Below are 20775 nucleotides of genomic sequence, written 5' to 3' on the forward strand. Positions count from 1 at the left end.
GGGGGCTCGGCCAGGAGGAGGGGGCGGTCTGGAGGGGGGGGGGGGGGGAGGTGGTGGTGGTGGTGGGGGGGGATCCCTGGGGGCGGGGGGGGGGGGCTGTCCCGGCCGGGAGCCTTCCCCCCTCCTCTCCTTCAGCACCTCCCCGCCCCCCTCCCCTCCCCACCTCCTCCTCCTCCTCCTCCCCCCGCCCCCCCAACCCCCCCCCCAGCCCCCCCTCCCCCCCCCGCCCCCCCCCCCCATCGCCAGGCGGGGCCGAGCGGTGCCGGTGTTGGCGGCGGGGCCGGGGCCGGGCTCATTGCGGCGCGGCGCGGCGGCAGCAGCATGGCCACCACCGTGCCCTGCACCCGCTTCACCGACGAGTACCAGCTCTACGAGGAGAATCGGCAAGTAAGGCCCCGGGGGGGGGGGCGGGGGGGGGCAGAAAATTCCCCCAAAATTAAAAAAAATTAGTTAGTTATTTATTTATTTATTTATTATTTTTTTTTTTTTTTTAATTTACAACCCGGTGGGGGGGGGGGGGTAGTAATGATGGGGGGGGGGGGGGGGGGTCCTCGCCCCGGGGGGGGGGGCTCGGTGCAGCCGTGACGCATTTCCTACCCCCCCCCCCCCCCGCACCCAGGGGATGGGGGCATGGGGACACAGGTGTCGCCCCCCCCCCCCCCACCTATCCATACGGTAATGGACCTGCCCCCCCCCCCCCCCGCCTTCCCCTTTCCCACGCCGCCCGTGGGGACCCCCCCCCGTGGGAGCTGTGGGCCTAAAGGACCCCATGGCCCCCCCCCCATGGCACCCCCATAGCACCCCCATAGCCCCCCGACCCCCTACAGCCCCCCCTGTGCCCCCCATAGCCCCCCAATCCCTCCCCCCCCAAGTCTCCCCATGCCCCCCCATAGCCCCCCAGCCCCTACAGCCCCCCCATTCCCCCCCATAGCCCCCCCAACCCCTACAGCCCCCCCCATGCCCCCCCAGCCCCTACAGCCCCTGTACCCCCCCATAGCCCCCAGTCCCTGCCCCCCCCCATCCCATTGCCCTCCCCAGTCCCCCATACCCCCCCCCATCCCTCCCAGTCCCTGTGGCCCCCCCTCAAACCCCCCCGTAGCCCCCCAATCCCTGTGCCCCCCCCCACCCCATTCCCCCCCCCAGCCTCTCTGGCCCCCCGGGATCCCCCCTGCCCCAGGGATCCCCCCCCCTTCCCCTGCCCCCGATTAGCCCAGCCCCCCCAGCTCCAGCGGGGGCCCCCCGATAACCCCCCCCCCATCACCCCCCCCGCGTCCTGTGGATCCCCCGGCCTCGCAGACCCCTCACCAGACCCCCCCTCCTTATTACCCCCCCTCCTTATAGCCCCCCCCCACAGCCCCCCTCCTTTCAGCCCCGTAGCTTCCCACAGCCCCCCCCCGATCCTTGCAGCCCCCCCGGTCCCCTACAGATCTCGCAGTCCTTCCATCCCCCCTGGTTCCTAGAGCCCCCCCCCCATCCTTGTGCCCCCCCCCATCCTTGCAGCCCCCCCACCTCACAGGTCCTTGCAGCCAGCGCGCTCCCCGCAGACCCCCCAAACCCTCCGGACCCCCCCGGTCCCTTATGGCCCCCCCCGGTCCCTATAGCCCCCGTCCCTATAGCTCCCCCCATCCCTATTGCCTCACTGCTCCTATAGCCCCCCCCCCCCCATACCCCCCATCCCCTATAGCGCCCCCATCCCTACAGCCCCCCCACCCCTATATCCCCTGGTCCCTATAACCACCTGTCCCTATACCCCCCCCCATCCCTACAGCCCCCCATCCCTATACCCCCCCTCCCATACCCCCCCGTCCCTATAACCACCTGTCTCTGTGCCCCCCCCATCCCCTATAGCCCCCCCATCCTTACAGCCCCCCCCCCCATCGCCATCCCTATATCCCCCAGTCCCTGTGCCCCCCCCCATCCCTATACCCCCCTCCCATACCCCCCGTCCCTATAGCCACCTGTCCCTATGCCCCCCCGATCCCTACAGCCCCCCCCATCCCCATACCCCCCCCATACCCCCCCCATACCCCCCCCCATCCCCCCCCATCCCTGCCACCATCCCTCCTCCCCCACCCCCTGCGCCCCTCCAGGCTCAGCCCCCCCCCTCCTGCAGCCCCCCCTCACCCCCCATCCCCCCCCATCCCCCCCCCATCCCCCCATGGCCCTTACATAACGCCCCCAGCCCCCCCCCGAACCCCCCCAATCCATCCAGCCCCCCCCCCATGGAGCAGCAGCCGAGGAAGGGGTTATTTTTTTTGGGGGGGGGGGGGCACCGGAGGGGGGGTCGCACCGCCTCGCCCTCCCCCAAATCCAGCATCCGTCCCGGTTGCCGTGGCAACGCGCCCCCCCCCCCCGTGTCACCCGCCATCACCCGCGTGTCCCCCCCCCTCCGAGAGGCCGTGCCCCCCCCCGGGGAAACTGAGGCACGGGGGGGGGGCACCCGGCACCTCCCCTGCCCCCCAGGGGCCATATGGGGGGGGGGGGGGGGCACACGGTGGGGACCCCCCCAGCTTCCAGGTCCCAACCCATCGCGGGGGGGGGGGGGTCCGTGCCCCACAAGGAGGGGGCTGTGACCCCCCCCGAGCTGCCCTAACCCCCCAAATTTATTTTTTTTTTTGGGGGGGGGGGTGCAGCAGCAAAGCCTTGCGGGTGGGGGTCCCGGTGCCCCCCCCGCAGACGGGCAGGGGACAATCGGGGACACCGGCGGGGGGGCACACGCGTGGTTTTGGGTGGGGGGCCTCGGGGGACAGCCCCGGTGGGTGCTGCCCCCCCCCCTGCCCCCCCCCCCTCAGGGGGTGCCCCCGTGTCCCCCCCCCCCCGCCGTGCCCGCAGCCGGGCCCCGTGCCCGCCGCCGCCATCCGGGCCACCCGGCGTCCCCATGGCAACCGGCTGCGGGTGCCAGATCCTTCCCACGCCCCCCCCCGCGGTGCCACCCGGTGTCAGCGCCCCCCCCCACCTTGTACCCCCCCCCCCCACCCCCCCAAATCACCACCCCCCCTCCCCCCCCCCCCACCTCCCCAAATATAACCCGGGCGGGGGGCGTTCGGGGCTCGCCCCGGTGCTGAGTCACGGCCGCGGGTGCTGAGTCATGGGGAGGGGGTGTCTGGGGGGGGGGGGGGGGGGTTGTGGTTTTTGGGGGGGGGGGCACTGAGCCGACCCCCCCCCTCCGTCCCTGTCCCCAGGGGGGCTTTCTCGGTGGTCCGGCGCTGCGTCAAGCTCTGCACCGGCCATGAGTACGCCGCCAAGATCATCAACACCAAGAAGCTCTCGGCCAGAGGTACGGACCCCCCCGCGCCCCCCCGGGACCCCCAGAGCCCCCCCAGGACCCCCAGAGCCCCCCCGGACCCCCCCCCCCAGCAAAAAGAGCGGCCTGGGGTGGGGGCAGCGCTGTGGGGCTGGGGCTGCCCCCCGGGCACTGCCCCACGGGGATGTGCGTGGGCAGGGGGCGGGGGGGGCAAGTGTGTAAGTGTGCAAGGGGGGGGGCACGTGTGTGTGCAAGAGGGTGCGTGTGTGCGTGTGCGTGTGTGTGCAGGGGGTGCGTGCAAGTGTGTGTGTGCGTGCAGGTGATTGTGCAAGGGTGTGCAAGTGTGCACGAGCAGCGTGTGCACGGGGGGGGGTGTGCAAATGTGCGTGAGCAGCGTGCGTGCACGGCTGAGGGCAAGTGTGCGTGTGCAGGTAATAACCGAGTGTGCAAACGGTGTGTGCAAGTGAGTGTGCAAGCAGCGTGTGCAAGTGTGCAAGCAGTGTGCACGAGCACGTGTGTGTGCAAATATGTGTGCACGTGTGTGTGTGTGCACGTGTGTGTGTGTGCATGTGTGTGTGTGCACACGTGTGTGTGTGCACGCGGTCTGTGCCTGGCTGCGTGTGCGTGCACACGTGAGCAGGTTGCGTGTGCGCAGGTGTGAGCAGGACACGTGTGTGCACACCAGTGACGTGCCAGGGGGGCGTGCTGCGTGCACAAGCAGCGTCGTGGCTGTGAGCACAGGCGTGTGCGTGCCCCCGAGCACTGCACAGGTGTGTGCACAGGCGTGAGGGGTGTGCACAGCTGTGTGTGCACACAGGTGTGAGCAGGCACAGTTGTGCCGAGCAACGGGGGGTGGGCACACTTGCACACGTGGACACAGCCTCCTGGGGGGGCACGCGCGTGGGTACAGCTGCACACACACGTGCACACAGCACAGTTGTGCACGCACGTGCACGTGGGTACAGTTGTGCACAGCCAGGTAGAGTTGTGCACACACACGTGCACCCTCACACGCGGGTACCTTGCACACGCGTGAACAACCACACGCGTACACCAGCACACGCGTTACGCACGGCACGCACCCGGCCAGGCATGCACACGGGTGTGTGCACCCCCTGCGTGTGCACAGCTCCGTGTGTGCACAACCACACGCGTGTGCACGAGCATGGAGAAGCAGCCGTGTAAATCCGCCGGGTGCACACGCGTGTGCACACCCACAGCCACCTGCAGGGAGCGGGTCGGGAACGTGGGGGTGCCTGAGGCTGGAGCGGGGACGGGGACGGGACAGGGACAGGGACAGGGACAGGATGGGGGCGGGATGGGGACAGGGACAGGGACGGGGTCAGGGACAGGGACGGGGACGGGGTCAGGGTGGGGACAGGGACCCGTCCGTGCCCCCCTGAGCCCCCCTGTCCCCAGACCACCAGAAGCTGGAGCGGGAGGCGCGCATCTGCCGTCTGCTGAAGCACTCCAACATCGGTGAGTGGGGACGGGGGGGGGCACCTGGGGACAGCTGGGGACAGCAGGGCAGCACCGGGGGGCGCTGGGGGGGGGTGCTTGGGGACATCTGGGGACACCTGGGGACGTCGGGTGGCACCCGTGGGTGCCTGGGGACGGCTGAGGTGCTGCCGGGTGGCACCTGGGGACGCGGCGGGTGGCACCTGGGGGGGTGCTGGGGGCCACCCGGGTGCCACTTGGGGCCCCCCCCCTCAGCGCGTCCCCGTCCCCGCAGTGCGGCTCCACGACAGCATCTCGGAGGAGGGCTTCCACTACCTCGTCTTCGACCTGTGAGTGCAGTGTCCCCACGGGGGGGTGTCCCCAAACGGGGGTGTCCCCAAGGGGGTGTCCCCAAGGTGGGGGTGTCCCCGGGGGGGGGCGCAGGGTGACGGCGCTGCCTTGCAGGGTGACCGGCGGGGAGCTGTTCGAGGACATCGTGGCGCGGGAGTATTACAGCGAGGCGGACGCCAGGTGAGCCCCCGCGCCCCCCCCCGGCCCCCCCAGGCGCTGCGGGGGGAGTGGGGGGGGAGCAGCTCCAGCAGGGGGGGGCACCCCGCTTTTTTAAGGGGGGGGGACAGTGCCCGTGACCCCCCCCCCTTTTCCCCATAACCCCCCCCCACCCAACAACAACCCCGGCTCCATTCTGCTTCTGGGTTCCCACCGCCCCCCCCCACACCCCTTTTTCTCTCCCCCCCCCCCCCCCACCGTGTCCCCCCCCCCCTCCCCCCAACCCCGGGGCCCCCCCCCCCGTGCCGGTGCCGTGCCCCAGCGCCCTGTGTGCCCGCCGTGTGCCCGTCCCCGTGGTCTCTGGGCTTTCACAACATTGTTTCTCCCCCTCTCTCGTTCCCCCCCATCTCCCCCCCCCAAACCCGTACCCCCCTCCCCGTGCTCCCCCCCATGTCCCCCCCTCCCCGTCCCCGTCCCCTCCACCCCCCACCCCCCCCCCCTCTGTCTCCCATCACGCGTCGCTCGGGCTCTGTGCGTGTCCGTGTGTCCGTCCGTGTGTCCGTCTGTCCCACCGCTACCCCTCCGCTCGCTGTCCCCCCCCCTGCCCACCCCCGGCACCCCGTTCCCTGTGTTTTGCCTCCTTGCCCCCCCCCAACCTACCCCAATGCCCCATAACCTGTCCTCCTGCTTCCTAACCTGCCCCGTGTCCCCTCACCTGCCCCATACCCTACAACCTGCCCCGTACCCTATAAACTCCACTCCTGCTTCCTAACCTGCCCCGTACCCTATAACCTGCCCTATACCCTAAAACCTGTCCTATACCCTGTAACCTGTCCTATACCCCATAACCTGTCCCATACCCTACAACCTGCTCTCCTGCTTCCTAACCCATCCCATACCCTATAACCTGTCCGATACCCTATAACCTGCTCTCCTGCTTCCTAATCCATCCCATACCCTATAACCTTTCCCATAACCTATAACCCGTCCCATACCCTATGACCCATCCCGTACCCTATACCCTGTCCCATACCCTATAACCTGCCCTTCTGCTTCCTAACCCATCCTATACCCTATAACCCACACCCTATAACCCATCCCACGCCCTATAACCCATCCCACACCCTATAACCCATCCCACACCATATAACCCCATCCCATACCCTATACCCCGTCCCATACCCTACAACCTGCTCTCCTGCTTCCTAACCCATCCTATACCCTATAACCTGTACTCTATGACCCATCCCACACCCTATAACCCCATCCCATACCCCATCCCACACCCTATACCCCATCCCATGCCCTATAACCCCATCCCATACCCCCTCCCACACCCTATAACCCCCTCCCACACCCTGTCCCACACCTTATAACCCCGTCCCACACCCTATAACCCCCTCCCACACCCTATAACCCTGTCCCACACCCTGTCCCACACCCTATAACCCCATCCCACACCCTATAACACCATCCCATACCCTATAACCCCCTCCCACACCCTATACCCCCTCCCACACCCCGTCCCACACCCTATACCCCATCCCATACCCCATCCCACACCCTATAACCCCCTCCCACACCCTATAACCCCCCCCACACCCCGTCCCACACCCCATAACCCCCTCCCACACCCTATAACCCCCCACCCCCGTCCCCCCCCGCCGCCCCCCGCCCCCCGTTTTGTTTTGCAGTCACTGTGTCCATGAGCTATTAGCACGCGTTTCTCACACCCATCACTTTGCCTTTGTGCCCAGGCAGCTGCAGGTCAGTATAACCGGGGGGGGGGGGGCCCGGGGGGGGCCGTGCCCCCCGCCCAGCACCCACCGGAGCCTCGCGCTCCCCTCGCCGCCCCCCCCTGCTTGGGGGCTTCCCCCTCCTTTTTCTACCCCCCCCCCCTTCTTCCTCCTTCTCCTCCTCCTCACTTTTTTTGCCCCCCCCCCCCCCCCCTCCCCGATTTGGGGATGTCACCCCCCCCCCCAAGCCCCCCCCTTTTGGGGGGGGGGTCCCCGTTCACCCCCATTTCAGCCTCTCATCTCCCGCTCCTCCCCTCTCTTGTCTCGTCTCATCCCCCCCCCCCCGCACTGTCAGTCCTGTCTGGGGGGGGGGGCAACCCTTAAAATTTGAGGGGGGGGCTTGGGGGAGGGGGGGGGGGTCCCACCCAGCACCCCCAGCGCCCCCCTCCCCATGCAGGGGAGCACCCATGGGCGTAGTGCTGGGGGAGGAGGGGGGTGCCTATGAGGAGGGGGTTTATCCCCACTTTGGGTGCCCCCCCCCCACGTAAAACACCCAGGGCGGGGGGGTCGGGCGCTGGATCAGCCGCCGGGGGGGGGGCACGGCGCCCCCTGACCCGCGGGGTGTTTGCACGCAGCCACTGCATCCAGCAGATCCTGGAGGCCGTCCTGCACTGCCACCAGATGGGGGTCGTCCACAGGGACCTCAAGGTGAGCGACCCCCCCCCCCACCGCACCCGTCTGAGGCCTTCTGGCTGCTGGGGGGGGGCATTTTTTATTTTTTTTGTTGGGGTGGGGGGCAGCCGGCATGCACCCACCCCCCCCATGCACCCTTCACCTTCCCGGAGGTGCTGCTTATGGGGGGTGTGTGTGTGTTTGGGGGGGCTGTGGGGCGATGCGGGGCCGTTTCACGTCTATGTGTGTGTGTGTGCCCCCCCCCCAAATATTATGTGCCCCCCCCATCAGCCAGAGAACCTGCTCCTGGCCAGCAAGTGCAAGGGGGCGGCGGTGAAGCTGGCCGACTTCGGCCTCGCCATCGAGGTGCAGGGCGACCAGCAGGCCTGGTTCGGTGAGTGGGAGCCCCCCCACCCCTGCACAGACCCCCCCTGGACCCCCCCCCGGACCCCCCCCCATGTGCTCAGCCCCTGCCCCTCTCCCTGCAGGCTTTGCCGGCACGCCCGGCTACCTGTCCCCCGAGGTCCTGCGCAAGGAGGCCTACGGCAAACCCGTGGACATCTGGGCCTGCGGTAAGAGGGGTCCCCAGCCCCCCCCAGACCTGGTACTGGGCCCCCCAAACCTGGTACTGGGCCCCCCCGCCTGGTACTGGGCCCCCCCATCTTGTCCCCGTCCATCTCCGTCCCCGTTCCCCACATCCCGCCCCCGGCCCTATTCCCCCCGTCCTGCCCGGCCTCTGCCTCCATCCCGGCCCTGTTCTGGCCTCTCCCAGTCCCCAGACTGGGCCCATCCAGTCCTCTCCCAGTCCCCGTACTGGTCCCATCCATTCCTCTCCCAATCCCATCCCAGTCCCCATACTGGTCCCATCCCCATTCCTCTCCCAGTCCCATCCCAGTCTCCATACTGGTCCCATCCATTCCTCTCCCAGTCCCCATACTGGTCCCATCCATTCCTCTCCCAGTCCCCATACTGGTCCCATCAATTCCTCTCCCAGTCCACATACTGATCCCGTCCCTGTTCTTCTCCCAGTTCCCATACTGGTCCCATTCCTGTTCCTCTCCCAGTCCCCATATTGGTCCCATCCATTCCTCTCCCAGTCCACACACTGATCCTGTCCCTGTTCTCCCAGTTCCCACACTGGTCCCATCCATTCCTCTCCCAGTCCTCATACTGGTCCCATTCCTGTTCCTCTCCCAATCCCCTTACTGGTCCCATCCATTCCTCTCCCAGTCCCACCCCAGTCCCCATACTGGTCCCATCCATTCCTCTCCCAGTCCTCATACTGGTCCCATTCCTGTTACTCTCCCAGTCCCCTTACTGGTCCCATCCATTCCTCTCCCAATCCCCTTACTGGTCCCATCCATTCCTCTCCCAGTCCACATACTGATCCTGTCCCTGTTCCTCTCCCAGTTCCCATACTGGTCCCATCCATTCCTCTCCCAATCCCCTTACTGGTCCCACCCATTCCTCTCCCAGTCCCCATACTGGTCCCACCCCATTCCTCCCCCCGGACCCACCCCGATCAGCCCACCCCCGCTCTGTTGGGCCCCCCCCGTGCGCAGCGGGGCGGTTTGGGGTGCGCCCTGACCCGCGCCCCCCCCCGTGCAGGCGTCATCCTGTACATCCTGCTGGTGGGCTACCCGCCCTTTTGGGACGAGGACCAGCACAAACTCTACCAACAGATCAAGGCGGGCGCCTACGACGTGAGTACGACCCCGTTAACCCTGGAACCTACTGAGGGGCGGCGGCGCCGGCACCGGGCGGCCGCGTCCCCCCCGGGGGACGTTCTGGGGGAGTCGGGGGGGGGGGCGCAAAGGGACGCAGGACGCAGCCCGCCCTCTGCCCCCGCCCCGTCTCTCCCCCCACCCCCCAGTTCCCCTCGCCCGAGTGGGACACGGTGACCCCCGAAGCGAAAAACCTCATCAACCAGATGCTGACCATCAACCCCGCCAAGCGCATCACGGCCCACGAAGCCCTCAAGCACCCGTGGGTCTGCGTAAGTGCTCGCCCCCCCCCTCCAAATTTTTCCGGCCGCCCCCGTGGGCTCACCCGGCCCCGAGGGGCGCCGCCGGCTCGCCCTGACGCCCCCCTGTCCCCCCCCCCCCCAGCAACGCTCCACCGTGGCCTCCATGATGCACAGGCAGGAGACGGTGGAGTGCCTGAAAAAATTCAACGCCCGGAGGAAGCTCAAGGTGAGCCTCGGGGGGGGGGAGGTGGTGGCCGTGTCCCAGTCACGTCCCGGTGGCCTCTCGTGTCCCCCGGTCCCGTCCTGCCCGTGCCCGGTGCTTTGCCACGTGTCACGGTGCCCCCCAGCCATGTCACAGTGCCCCCAGCCATGTCACGGGGTGCCCCCCGGCCGTGTCCCAGTGCCCCCCACCCCTATCCCAGTGCCCCCCAGCCGTGTCCCAATGCCTCCTGGCCGTGTCCCAGTGCCCCCAGCCACATCCCAGTACCCCCAGCCATCTCCCAGAGCCCCCAGCTGCGTCCCAGTGCCCCCACCCATGTCCCAGTGCCCCCTGGCCATGTCACAGGGTGCCCCCCAGCTGTGTCCCAGTACCCCCTGGCCGTGTCCCAATGCCCCCACCCATGTCTCAGAGCCCCCCAACCATGTCCTAGTGCCCTGACCCATATCCCAGTGCCCCCCAACCATCTCCTGGTGCCCCCACCCACGTCCCAGTGCCCCCTGGCCGTGTCCCAGTGCCCCCCATCCACATCCCAGTGCCCCCCATCCACATCCCAGTGCCCCCACCTATATTCCAGTGCCCCCCACCCACGTCCCAGTGCCTCCCCCCACGTCCCAGTGCCCCCCGGCTGTGTCCCAGTGCCCCCAGCCATCTCCCAGTGCCCCCACCTATATCCCAGAGCCCCCCACCCACGTTCCAGTGCCCCCACCCATATCCCAGTGCCCCCCAGCCATCTCCCAGTGCCCCCAGCCACATCCCAGTGTCTCCCACCCATATCCCAGAGCCCCCCGGCCGCGTCCCAGTGCCCCCTGGCCGTGTCCCAGTGCCCCTCACCCACCTCCCAGTGCCCCTCACCCACATCCCAGTGCCCCCCCCCCCACCTCCCAGTGCCCCCCAACCATCTCCTAGTGCCCCCACCCCTATCCCAGTGCCCCCCAACCATCTCCCAGTGCCCCCACCTATATCCCAGTGCCCCCACCCACATCCCAGTGCCCCCCCAATCCCTATGCCCCCCAGCCATCTCCCAGTGCCCCCACCCACGTCCCAGTGCCCCCACCTATATCCCAGTGCCCCCCGGCCGTGTCCCAGTGCCCCTCACCCACCTCCCAGTGCCCCCCCCCGACCTCCCAGTGCCCCCCCCCACCTCCCAGTGCCCCCCCCCGACCTCCCAGTGCCCCCCCCGCCCCCGTGCCCCCCTGGCAGTGTCTGGGTGCCGTTGCAGGGCGCCATCCTGACCACCATGCTGGCCACCAGGAACTTCTCAGGTGAGCCCCGAACGCAGCCGCCGGCCCCGGGACGCCTCCGCCCTGCAGCCGAGCTCCGGGGGCCGCATCCTGCGCCCCCCCCCACCCAAGGCGCCCGGGGCCTCGCCGCGCCCCCCCCCCCCCCCTTTTCTCTCTGTCGCTCTTTTTCTCTCTTTCTCCCCCCCCCTCCGACCCCGAAGCCCCCTCCCCGTTTTCCCACCTCGAGGACGGCGCCGGGGGGAGGTTTTGTGTGTGTGTGTGTCTGGGGGGGGGGGGGCCACGAGCCGACGGGCGCTTTTGGGGCGGGCTGGGGGGGGGCACACGACACCCCCCCCCCACCTCCGCTGCCCAAAAACCCGAAACGAGGGGGGGGCTCCCCCCGACTCCGCTCCCTCGCCTCCCACGGCGCAGGTGGTGCCCGGCCGCGGTGGTGGCGGCGGCGGCGGCGGTGGTGAGTGAGGGGGGGGGGTGTCCGGGACCACCCCCCCCCCCCCCCCAAAATGCCGCCCCCCCACACCCCGCCGCCCCCCCCCAAGCTAACGGGCTGTCGCTTCCTTTCTCTCCTCTCTCTCCCCGTCCCTGCCCGCAGTGGGCAGACAGACCACCGCGCCTCCTACAATGTCCGCAGCCGCCTCCGGCGCCCCCCTGGGGTTGGTGGAACAAGGTAGACCCCCCCCCTGCCCGATGACCCCCCCCCCAAAAAATAAAAACACCCCCCTAACCCCCTCCCCCCCCCCCCCGCCCGCTTGCCTTTGGTCCCCGTCCTCTTCCTCTTCCTCCCACCCCGACGGGTCTCGGGGTCCCCTCCTCGGAAATGGGAGCGCACGCATGGCCCCCCCCCCCCCAAAAAAGCCTGTGACCCCCCCCCCCTCACCTCGCCCCCCCCTCTTGCCGGCCTTTCCTGCGCCCCCCCCCCCGGGGCTGGGAAATGTCCCCGCTGCTGGCACCCGGCGCCCCCTCCCCGGCACCGCAGCGCTTGTCTCATGTCCCCGTCCTCCCCCCCCCCCAGACCCAGCCCTGGGGGGCTACTTTTGGGACCCCCCCCATGGTATTTGGGACCCCCATAGTGCCGAGGACCCCAAATAATAAATGGGGCCCCCCCCATGGCACTTGGGACCCCCATAGTACATGGGACCCCCATGGCACCTGGGCCCCCCCCATGGTACTTGGGACCCCCCCCATGGTACTTGGGCCCCCCCAGGACCCCCATGGTGCCCCCCTCCCACCCAGGACCCCTCTGGTACCTGGGACCTCCACCCCCCCCCCAGAAACCCCCATGGCACCCCCCCCACCCCTCACAGCACCCAGGCCCCCCCCCATGGCACCCAGGACCCCCCCCCCGGTACCTGGGCCCCCCATGGTGCCCCCCCCCCCAGCACCCACCCCCCCCCCACCAGGTGCCACAGTAGCACATGGCCATGGTGGGAAGGAGGAGGGGGGGGGGGGGCAGGGAGAATTTGGGGGCTGCCCCCCCCCCTTTTGGGGAGGTGCCCCCCCCCATCACCGCTGCTCCATCCCACAGCATCGCCCCGCTGCCGGGGGGGGGCTGCACAAACGCATGGGGGGGCCGCATGGCTGCATGGGGGGGGTCATTGCTGCATGGGGGGGTGTCACTGCTGCATGGGGGGGGGGGTCACTGCTGCATGGGGGGGGGGGTCATAGCCCCGAGGGGGGGGTCCGCACCGCCGCATGCCCCCGCACGGCTTCCAGCGCGCTGCAGCCGGTGTTTGTGGCGCCGCGAAACACTCGGCGGGTCTCAAACCCCCCCCCCACGGCGAGCCCCCCCCTGCCCCCCCCCCCCCCAAAAAAAAAAAAAAAAAAAGGGGGTACCCCCCCCTCCCTCCCCCCCCCCCCGATATGGCTCTGGTTTAGACCCCGAGCTCTCAGCGCCGCAGCTCTGCCCCCAGCCCGCTTCCCGAGGAGGGCCCGGACCCCCGGGGGACCCGTGGGGACACGGCTGTGTCACGGGGGTGTCCCCGTGTCCCCCCCCCCCCACCCCAAAGTCCTCCCTTATCCCCGTCCCACCCCCCCCCCCTTTCTAAAAGCCGGTCCCGGTGCCGTCACCGGCCGGCCCCCCCCCCCTTGTCACCCCCCCAGCCCCATGGGGTCCCCTCCGGTGCCACCGGGCCTGGAGGAGCGATGCCGAGGACGCCAGCGCCGGAGGGGGGGGGGAGCTGCCAACACACGGCCCCCCCCCGGTGCCACCTCCCCCCCCCGTCACCCCCCCGTGCCCCCCCCCCGAGGTCAGGCTAGGAGTGAGACGCCACCACCACGTCGGGGCTGCGCCGCCGCCTGCTCTCAAGACGATTTTTTTTGGTGTTTTTCTCGGTTTTTTAACCCATTCCCCCCCCCCTTCCCCAAATTCCCCCCCCCCTCCCCTTTCTCTCTCTCTCTCGCCCCCCCCTTCCCCCCCCCCTCTCTCTTTCTCTCTCTCTCTCTCTCGCTTTCCTCTCTGCATTTCTCCAAGGTAAGCCAACCCCCGGCTCCCCGCTTCGCCCCCCCCCCCCGGTGCCCCCCCTTCCAAGGGGCGCTGCCGGGCGGGGGGGGGGGACGGTGGCCCTGTCCCCAGGGCGGGGGCACGGCGCTGACGCTCTGCTTTCCCCCCCCCACAGCAGCTAAGAGCCTGCTCAACAAGAAAGCCGACGGCGTCAAGGTGAGGGGACGCTGGGGGGGGGGCACACGGCTGCGGGGGGGTCACCACCACCCCCCCCACGCCATCGCTGAGCCCCCCCCCCTTTCCAATTTCTCCCCCCCCCCCCAGCCGCAGACCAACAGCACCAAAGGCAGCGCCGGCGTCACCAGCCCCAAGGGGACGCTCCCGCCGGCGGCGCTGGTAGGTGCCCCCCCCGCCCGCTGTTGTCCCCGGGGGGGGCCACGAGGAACCGGGTCCCTTCGTGCCCCCCCGCGCCCCCCCCCCCCTCCATCCCACCATCCCATCGCATCCATCGCCATGCTCGCCCCGGGCGTCCCCAGAGCCACCGGCAGCCCGGGGGGGGGACCTTCCTCGTGCCCCCCCCCCCTCCCCTTTTCCAAGCCCCCCCCCCCCCCCAGCCAATGCGGCCGGCACGGTGGGTGCAGGATGCGGCCACGGGCAGGGGGACGGGGACGGGACAGCACCGGGACCCGGCTCATCAGGTGGGTGCAGGATGCGGCCACGGGGACGGGGACAGCGCCAGGACCCTACTGGGACAGTGGGGGCAGGATGCGGCCACGGGGACACGGATGGGGTCACGGCACCAGGACCCAGGTGAAGTGCAGGATGCGGCCACGGGGATGGGGACCAGGACCCTACTGGGACAGTGGGTTCAGGATGCGGCCATGGGGACAAGGATGGGGTCGTGGCACCAGGACCCGGCTCACCAGGTGGGTGCAGGATGTGGTGACAGGGATGGGGACAACACCAGGACCCTGCCGGCACGGTGGGTGCAGGATGCGGCCACGGGGATGGGGACCAGGACCCTACCAGGACAGTGGGTGCAGGATGCGGCCATGGGGACACGGATGGGGTCACAGCACCAGGACCCAGGTGAAGTGCAGGATGCGGCCACGGGGATGGGGACCAGGACCCTACTGGGACAGTGGGTTCAGGATGCGGCCACGGGGACAAGGATGGGGTCACGGCACCAGGACCCGGCTTACCAGGTGGGTGCAGGATGCGGCCATGGGCAGGGGGATGGCACCAGGACCCTACTGGGACAGTGGGTACAAGATACGGCCACGGGGACACGGATGGGGTCACGGCACCAGGACCCGGCTCACCAGGTGGGTGCAGGACGCGGGCACGGGGGGGGCGCCCACCACGACCACCCCGGCAGGACGCGGCGCGCCCGGCACGGTGGGTGCAGGATACGGGCAGGGGGCTCCCCCCCCCCCAGCCCCCAAATCGCCCTCCCCAGGGGTCCCTCTGGGCTCTCGCCCCCCCTCTGCTCTCTCCCAATTAAACCATCGGGCTTGCGCTGGACTAACGACTCTGCTTCTCTCCCCCCTCCCGCCCTCCCCACCCCGCTCTGGGTCTGTGCCCCCCGTCCGCGTGCCCCCCCCTCCAAATTTCTCTCCCCCCCCCCCCCACTGCTGTGCTCTGGTCTCTCCTCGCCTCCTCCTCTCCCCTCTCTCCTCGCCTTCCTCTGTCTCTCTTCCTTCTCCTGTAGGAGCCTCAAACTACCGTAATTCATAACCCTGTGGACGGCATTAAGGTATTGCTGCCCCCCCCCGGGGCCGTGACCCCCCCCCCTTTATTTTATCCCCCTCCCCTCTTTTCTCTCTCTCTCTCTCTCTCTTCCTCTCCGCTTTCCGCCTCCATCCTCCCCGCACATCTCCCATCTCCGCGGGGCCGGGCGGGCTGGGGGCTCGCGGCTGGGGCCGGGGGGGGTGTGGGGGCTCCCCGTGTCCCTGTGCCGCCCGGGGAGCCGGCACCCCGCGGCCGGGGCGTGGAGACCCCCCCCCGGCGGGCGCTGACACCCCCTCCCTTCCTGCCCCCCCCCCCGTCTCTCCCTCTGCACCGCCGCCCTCCCGCTGGCAGGAGTCGTCCGACAGCACCAACACCACCATCGAGGACGAGGACACGAAAGGTGACGGGGGCGTGGAGGGGCGGGGGTGGAGCTGGGTGGCACTGGGATGGCACTGGGATGCGCTGGGCTGCACTGGAGGACGTTGGAATGGCACTGGAGTGCGCTGGGATGACACTGGGATGCATTGGGGGGCGTTAGAATGGCACTATGGGGCACTGGGGTGCACTGGAATGGCACTGGGATGCACTGGAGGGCATTGGAATGGCACTGGGATAGCTCTAAGAAGTACTGGTGTGCACTGGAATGGCACTGGGATAAAGCTGGAATGCATTGGGATGCATTGGAATGATACTGGGATGGCGCTGGGATGCATTGGAATGGCACGGGGATGCACTGGGATGGAGCTGGGATGCACTGGGATGCATTGGAATGGCACTGGGATGGAGCTGGGATGCACTGGAAAGGCATTGGGATGAACTGGGATGGAGCTGGAATATGTTGGAATTAATTGGAATGGCACTGGGATGACTGGGATGCATTGGAGTGGCACTGGGATGGAGCTGGGATGCATTGGGGTGCACTGAAATGGCGCTGGGACGGCTCTAGGAGGCACTGGGACGCACTGGAATGCCCTGGGATGGTGCTAGGATGTACTGGGATGCTTCGGAATGGTATTGGAATGAACTGGGATGGAGCTAGGATGCACTGGGATGCATTGGAATGTCACTGGGATGCGCTAGGATGCACTGGGATGCACTGGAATGGTGCTGGGATGCATTGGGATATGTTGGAATGGCACTGGGATGGAGCCAGGATACGCTGGGATGCACTGGGATGGTACCAGGGTGCACTGGGATGGACGTAGGATACATTGCAATGGCACTGGGATGCATTGGGGTACACTGGGATGGGCCTAGGATGTGTTGGGATGCACTGGGATGCACTGGGATGGCACCAGAATGCATTAAGGTGCACTGGGCTGGCATGAGAATGCACTGGGGCACATTGAGCTAATACTGGGATGCACTGGGGCATGCTGGCATGGCACTGGGATGAACTGGTATGCCCTGGGGTATCATAGAGCTGTACTGGGATATGCTGGAGTGGCACTGGGGTATACTGGGGCGGCACTGGAAGGCATTGAGATGCACAGGATGTAATAAGTTGGCACTGGGATGAACTGGAATGACTCAGGGATGCAGCGGGATGGCACCGAGGTGACTTGACATGCATGGAAATGGCACTGGGTGGAACTGGGGCGTGCTGGGACGCACTGGGAAGCAGTAGACTGGTACTGCGATGCACTGGAGTGGAACTGGGATGCGTTGGGACACGCTGCAATGGCACTGGGATACAGCAGGATGGCACTGGATGTGCTGAGTTGCACTGGGACAAACTGGAGTGTGATGTTATGCATTGGAATAGCACTGGGTCAAACTGGGATGGAACTGAAGTGTGCTGGAATGCACTGGCATGGCACTGGGGTGCACTGGGACGGCACTGGGACAGCTTTGGTCTGCACTGGGGTGGCACTGGGAGGGACCGTAACACGCCTGGGTGCCTAGGCTGGCACAGGGGTGCCCTGAGGCACACTGGTGTGCAGTAAGATGGCACTGGGATGCACTGGGATGGAACTGGGATGCCTCAGCATGGCCTTGGGATCCACTGGGGTGTACTGGAATGGCTCTGAGGCGGCACCAGGATGCATTATGGTGCACTAGGATGGCACGGGGTTGTACTGGTATGCACTGGTGTGGTACTGGGCACACTGGAGTGTACTGGAGTGGCGCTGAGATGCATTCGCATGGCCCTGAGGGACACTGGGATGCACTAGGATGGCACTGGGAATGCATTGAGATGAGCTGGGGTGGAACTGGATGCTCTGAGACAGACTGGGATGCAACAGGATAGCACTGGGACACACTGGATGGAACTGGGCTGTGCTGGATGGCACTAGTATGGTACTGGGAGGCACTGGGATGCGATAGGATGGTAATGCAGTGCATTGGCATGGAACTGGGATGCACTGGAATGCCACTGGGACACACTGGCACGCATGGGGTTGCTGTTGGGATGCACTGAGCCACACTGGGTTATACTGGAGTGGCACTGGAATGGCACTGGAACACACTGAGGTGACACTGGGATGAATTGGGATGGCACTGGTTTATACTGGGATGTGGTGGGATTGCAGCAGGATGGATCTGTGGTGTATCGGAGTGCACTGGGACACACTGGAATGCGATGGGATGCTCTGGGAGAGACATGTCGGAGTGCACTGGAGTGACACTGGGATGTACTGGGACGCGATGGGACGTCACTGGGCTGTGTTGGGATGCGCTTGCATGGAACTGGGATCTGTTGCAATGCACTGGATGGTACTGGGAGGCACTGGGACGTGCTGGGAGGGACGGCTGCTGGCGGTGGGGACGCGGACACCGGGGCCAGGGCACGCGGAGTCCCAGGGGCTGTCCGTCTGTCCCCGTGTCCCCATCAGCCACCTGGCTGTGTGTCCCCACGTCCTGCGTGTCCGTCCCCGTGTCCTGCGTCTGTCCCCATGGTCCCTGTGTCTGTCCCCATGCCCCGTGCGTTGTCCCCATGCTCTGTGTCCCCGTCCCAGCTCGTGTCCGTCCCCAGCCCCTCTCCCTGTGTCCGTCTGTCCCCAGCCTGGCTCCTTTGGCACCTTCCTCCTCCTCCTCCTCTTCCTCCTGGGGGTCCCCTGGGCACCCCGCTGCGGTTCGGGGCCGTGACCCCTCCCCGTGTCCCCCCCCCCAGCCCGCAAGCAGGAGATCATCAAGATCACGGAGCAGCTCATCGAGGCCGTCAACAACGGGGACTTCGAGGCCTACGCGTGAGTGGGGGCCGGGCGGGGAGGGGGGTTTTGGGGGGGGGGTTTTGGGGGGTTTGGGGGGGGGTCCGTGGCTCACAGAGCGCCTTGCAGGAAGATCTGCGACCCGGGGCTCACCTCCTTCGAGCCCGAGGCCTTGGGCAACCTGGTGGAGGGCATGGACTTCCACCGCTTCTACTTCGAGAACTGTGAGTGCCCGGCCCTGCTCCTGCCTGTCCCTGCCTGTCCCTGCCTGTCCCTGTCCCTGTCCCTGCCTGCTCCTGCCTGTCCCTGCCCGTCCCCGTGCCCAGACGCCTGTCCCAGCCCCTGCCCGTCCCTCTGTCCTGCCCACCCCCTGCCCGTGTCCCTTCTGCCTGCCCTGCCTGCACCCTGCCCGTGCTCCTCCCTCCCTGCCTGCACCCTGCCCGTGCTCCTGCCCGCACCCTCGGGTCCGTCCCTGCCTGGACCCGTGCTGGTGGCGCTCCTGCAGCCCTACCTGGCTCCCTGCCCGCACCCGTGCTCGTACTGCTCCCCAAATCCTGCCTGTGCTCGTCTGCGTCCCTGCCTGCACCCTGCCTGTGTCCTTGGGGGTAGCCCTGCCTGCCCCCTGCCTGCACCCTGCCTGCACCCCTGCCCATGTCCCTGCTGGTACTGCTCCTGCAGCCTTACCTGGGTCCTTGGTGGTGTTCCTGCCCGCACCCTGCCTGCACCCTGCCTATATCCTTGCCCTCATCCCTGCCTGCACCCTGCCTGTACCCTGGTGCCTATCCCTGCCTGCACCCTTGCTGGTGCTGCTCCTGCACCCATCCCTGCCTGCGTCCTTGGTGGTGTTCCTGCCTGCTCCCTGCCTGGGTGCCTGCCCTGCCCGTACCCCTGCCCCTCTCCCTGCCTGCCCTGCCCGTACCCCTGCCCATACCCCTGCCCATACCCCTACCTCTGCCCATACCCCTGCCCTCACCCCCTACCTGTACCCCTCGCTGCACCCCTGCCTGTAACCCTACCCATACCCCTACCCGTACCCCTGCCCCTCTCCCTGCCCGCCCTGCCCATACCCCTACCCCTGCCTGTACCCCTCCTCATACCCCTGCCTGCCCTGCCCGTACCCCTGCCCCTCTCCCTGCCTGTACCCCTGCCCATACCCCTACCCCTGCCCATACCTCTGCCCGTACCCCTACCCGTACCCCTGCCCCTCTCCTTGCCCATACCCCTACCTGTACCCCTTGCTGTACCCCTGCCCATACCCCTGCCTGCCCTGCCCATACCCCTACCCCTACCCATACCCCTACCCGTACCCCTGCCCCTCTCCCTGCCCTCCCCGGCTGACGGGCTGCCCGCAGTGCTGTCCAAGAACAACAAGCCGATCCACACGACCATCCTGAACCCCCACGTGCACGTCATCGGGGAGGACGCCGCCTGCATCGCCTACATCCGCCTCACGCAGTACCTGGACGCCCAGGGCCGCCCGCGCACCAGCCAGTCCGAGGAGACGCGCGTCTGGCACCGCCGCGAGGGCAAGTGGCAGAACGTCCACTTCCACGGCTCGGGGGCGCCCGTCGCCCCCCTCCAGTGAAGGTGAGGGTGGCACGGTGGGGGCCACGAGGCTGCCGGCCCCCCCCCCAAAAAAAAAAGGAAAAAAAAAGGAAAAAAAAACAACAAAAAAAAACCACCCTGAGAACCCAAAGCTCAGGTTGAGGATGCCCCTCTGCCTGAGCGCCCCCCCCCTCTCCAAGCCTGAAGCCCCCCCCCAGCCTGAGACCCCCCCCTCTCAGCCTGAGACCCCCCCCTCTCAGCCTCAGACCCCCCCTTTAAGCCTCAGACCCCCCCCCTTCGCCCCCCCCCCCCAAGCCTGGGTCCGGCCCGACGGAGACGCGGCCGCGGTCCCGGAGCACGCGTCCGCATGCCTGTGCCCCCCCCCCTCCTCATTCCCCCCCCCCAGTGCCTGCGTTTGCAGAAAAAGGAGAAAAAAAAAAAAAAAAAAAAGACAAAAAAAAGCAAAAACGACGAATAGAAAAAAAAAAAAAATCCAAAAAATTTCAATCATCTCACACCGACCCCCACCGACGTGCGGGGGGGGGGGAAGCTGCCGGAGACCCCCCCCTCCCTCGTTCCCTCCCTGACCCCCTCCTTTTCCCCTTTTTTGCCCCCCCCGAAGCCCGTCTGCGCCGGGCCGGGGGGGGGGTTGGCCCGGCCCCCCCCCCGCCCCCCCGGCTGTGCTCGTGGAGTTTCGCTGTCGCTGGTGGTGGATGTCGCGTTTTTGGGCTCCGCTTTCGCTCGCCCCCCCCCCCCAATACCCCCCCCCCCAATAACCCCCTCCCCAATACCCCCCCCCCCCCAAATACCCCCCCCCTCCCCGGGCCCCTGTACATAGAGAGAGCTCTTTATTTTTGAATTCCCGCGGGAGCAGCCGGTGCCCCCCC

At 67.8% G+C, this 20775-nt stretch overlaps 1 protein-coding gene across 1 annotated transcript; it reads left to right on the forward strand.

Annotated features, from left to right (window-relative positions):
- Positions 1-306: 306 nt before the first annotated feature.
- Positions 307-20086, forward strand: CAMK2B (calcium/calmodulin dependent protein kinase II beta). The gene is given in 21 exon segments (XM_084499237.1): positions 307-378; positions 380-387; positions 3183-3277; positions 4664-4723; positions 4977-5031; positions 5147-5212; positions 7560-7632; positions 7888-7990; positions 8085-8168; positions 9205-9299; positions 9470-9592; positions 9705-9788; positions 11002-11044; positions 11613-11687; positions 13636-13676; positions 13785-13856; positions 15172-15216; positions 15543-15591; positions 18307-18382; positions 18473-18567; positions 19696-20086. Coding segments are annotated over 21 exon segments (1632 nt in total). The 5' UTR covers positions 307-321; the 3' UTR covers positions 19929-20086.
- The last annotated feature ends 689 nt before the right edge of the window (positions 20087-20775 follow it).

Source organism: Aythya ferina (assembly GCF_964211825.1).
Source record: "Aythya ferina genome assembly, chromosome: 27".
NCBI lineage: Eukaryota > Metazoa > Chordata > Aves > Anseriformes > Anatidae > Aythya > Aythya ferina.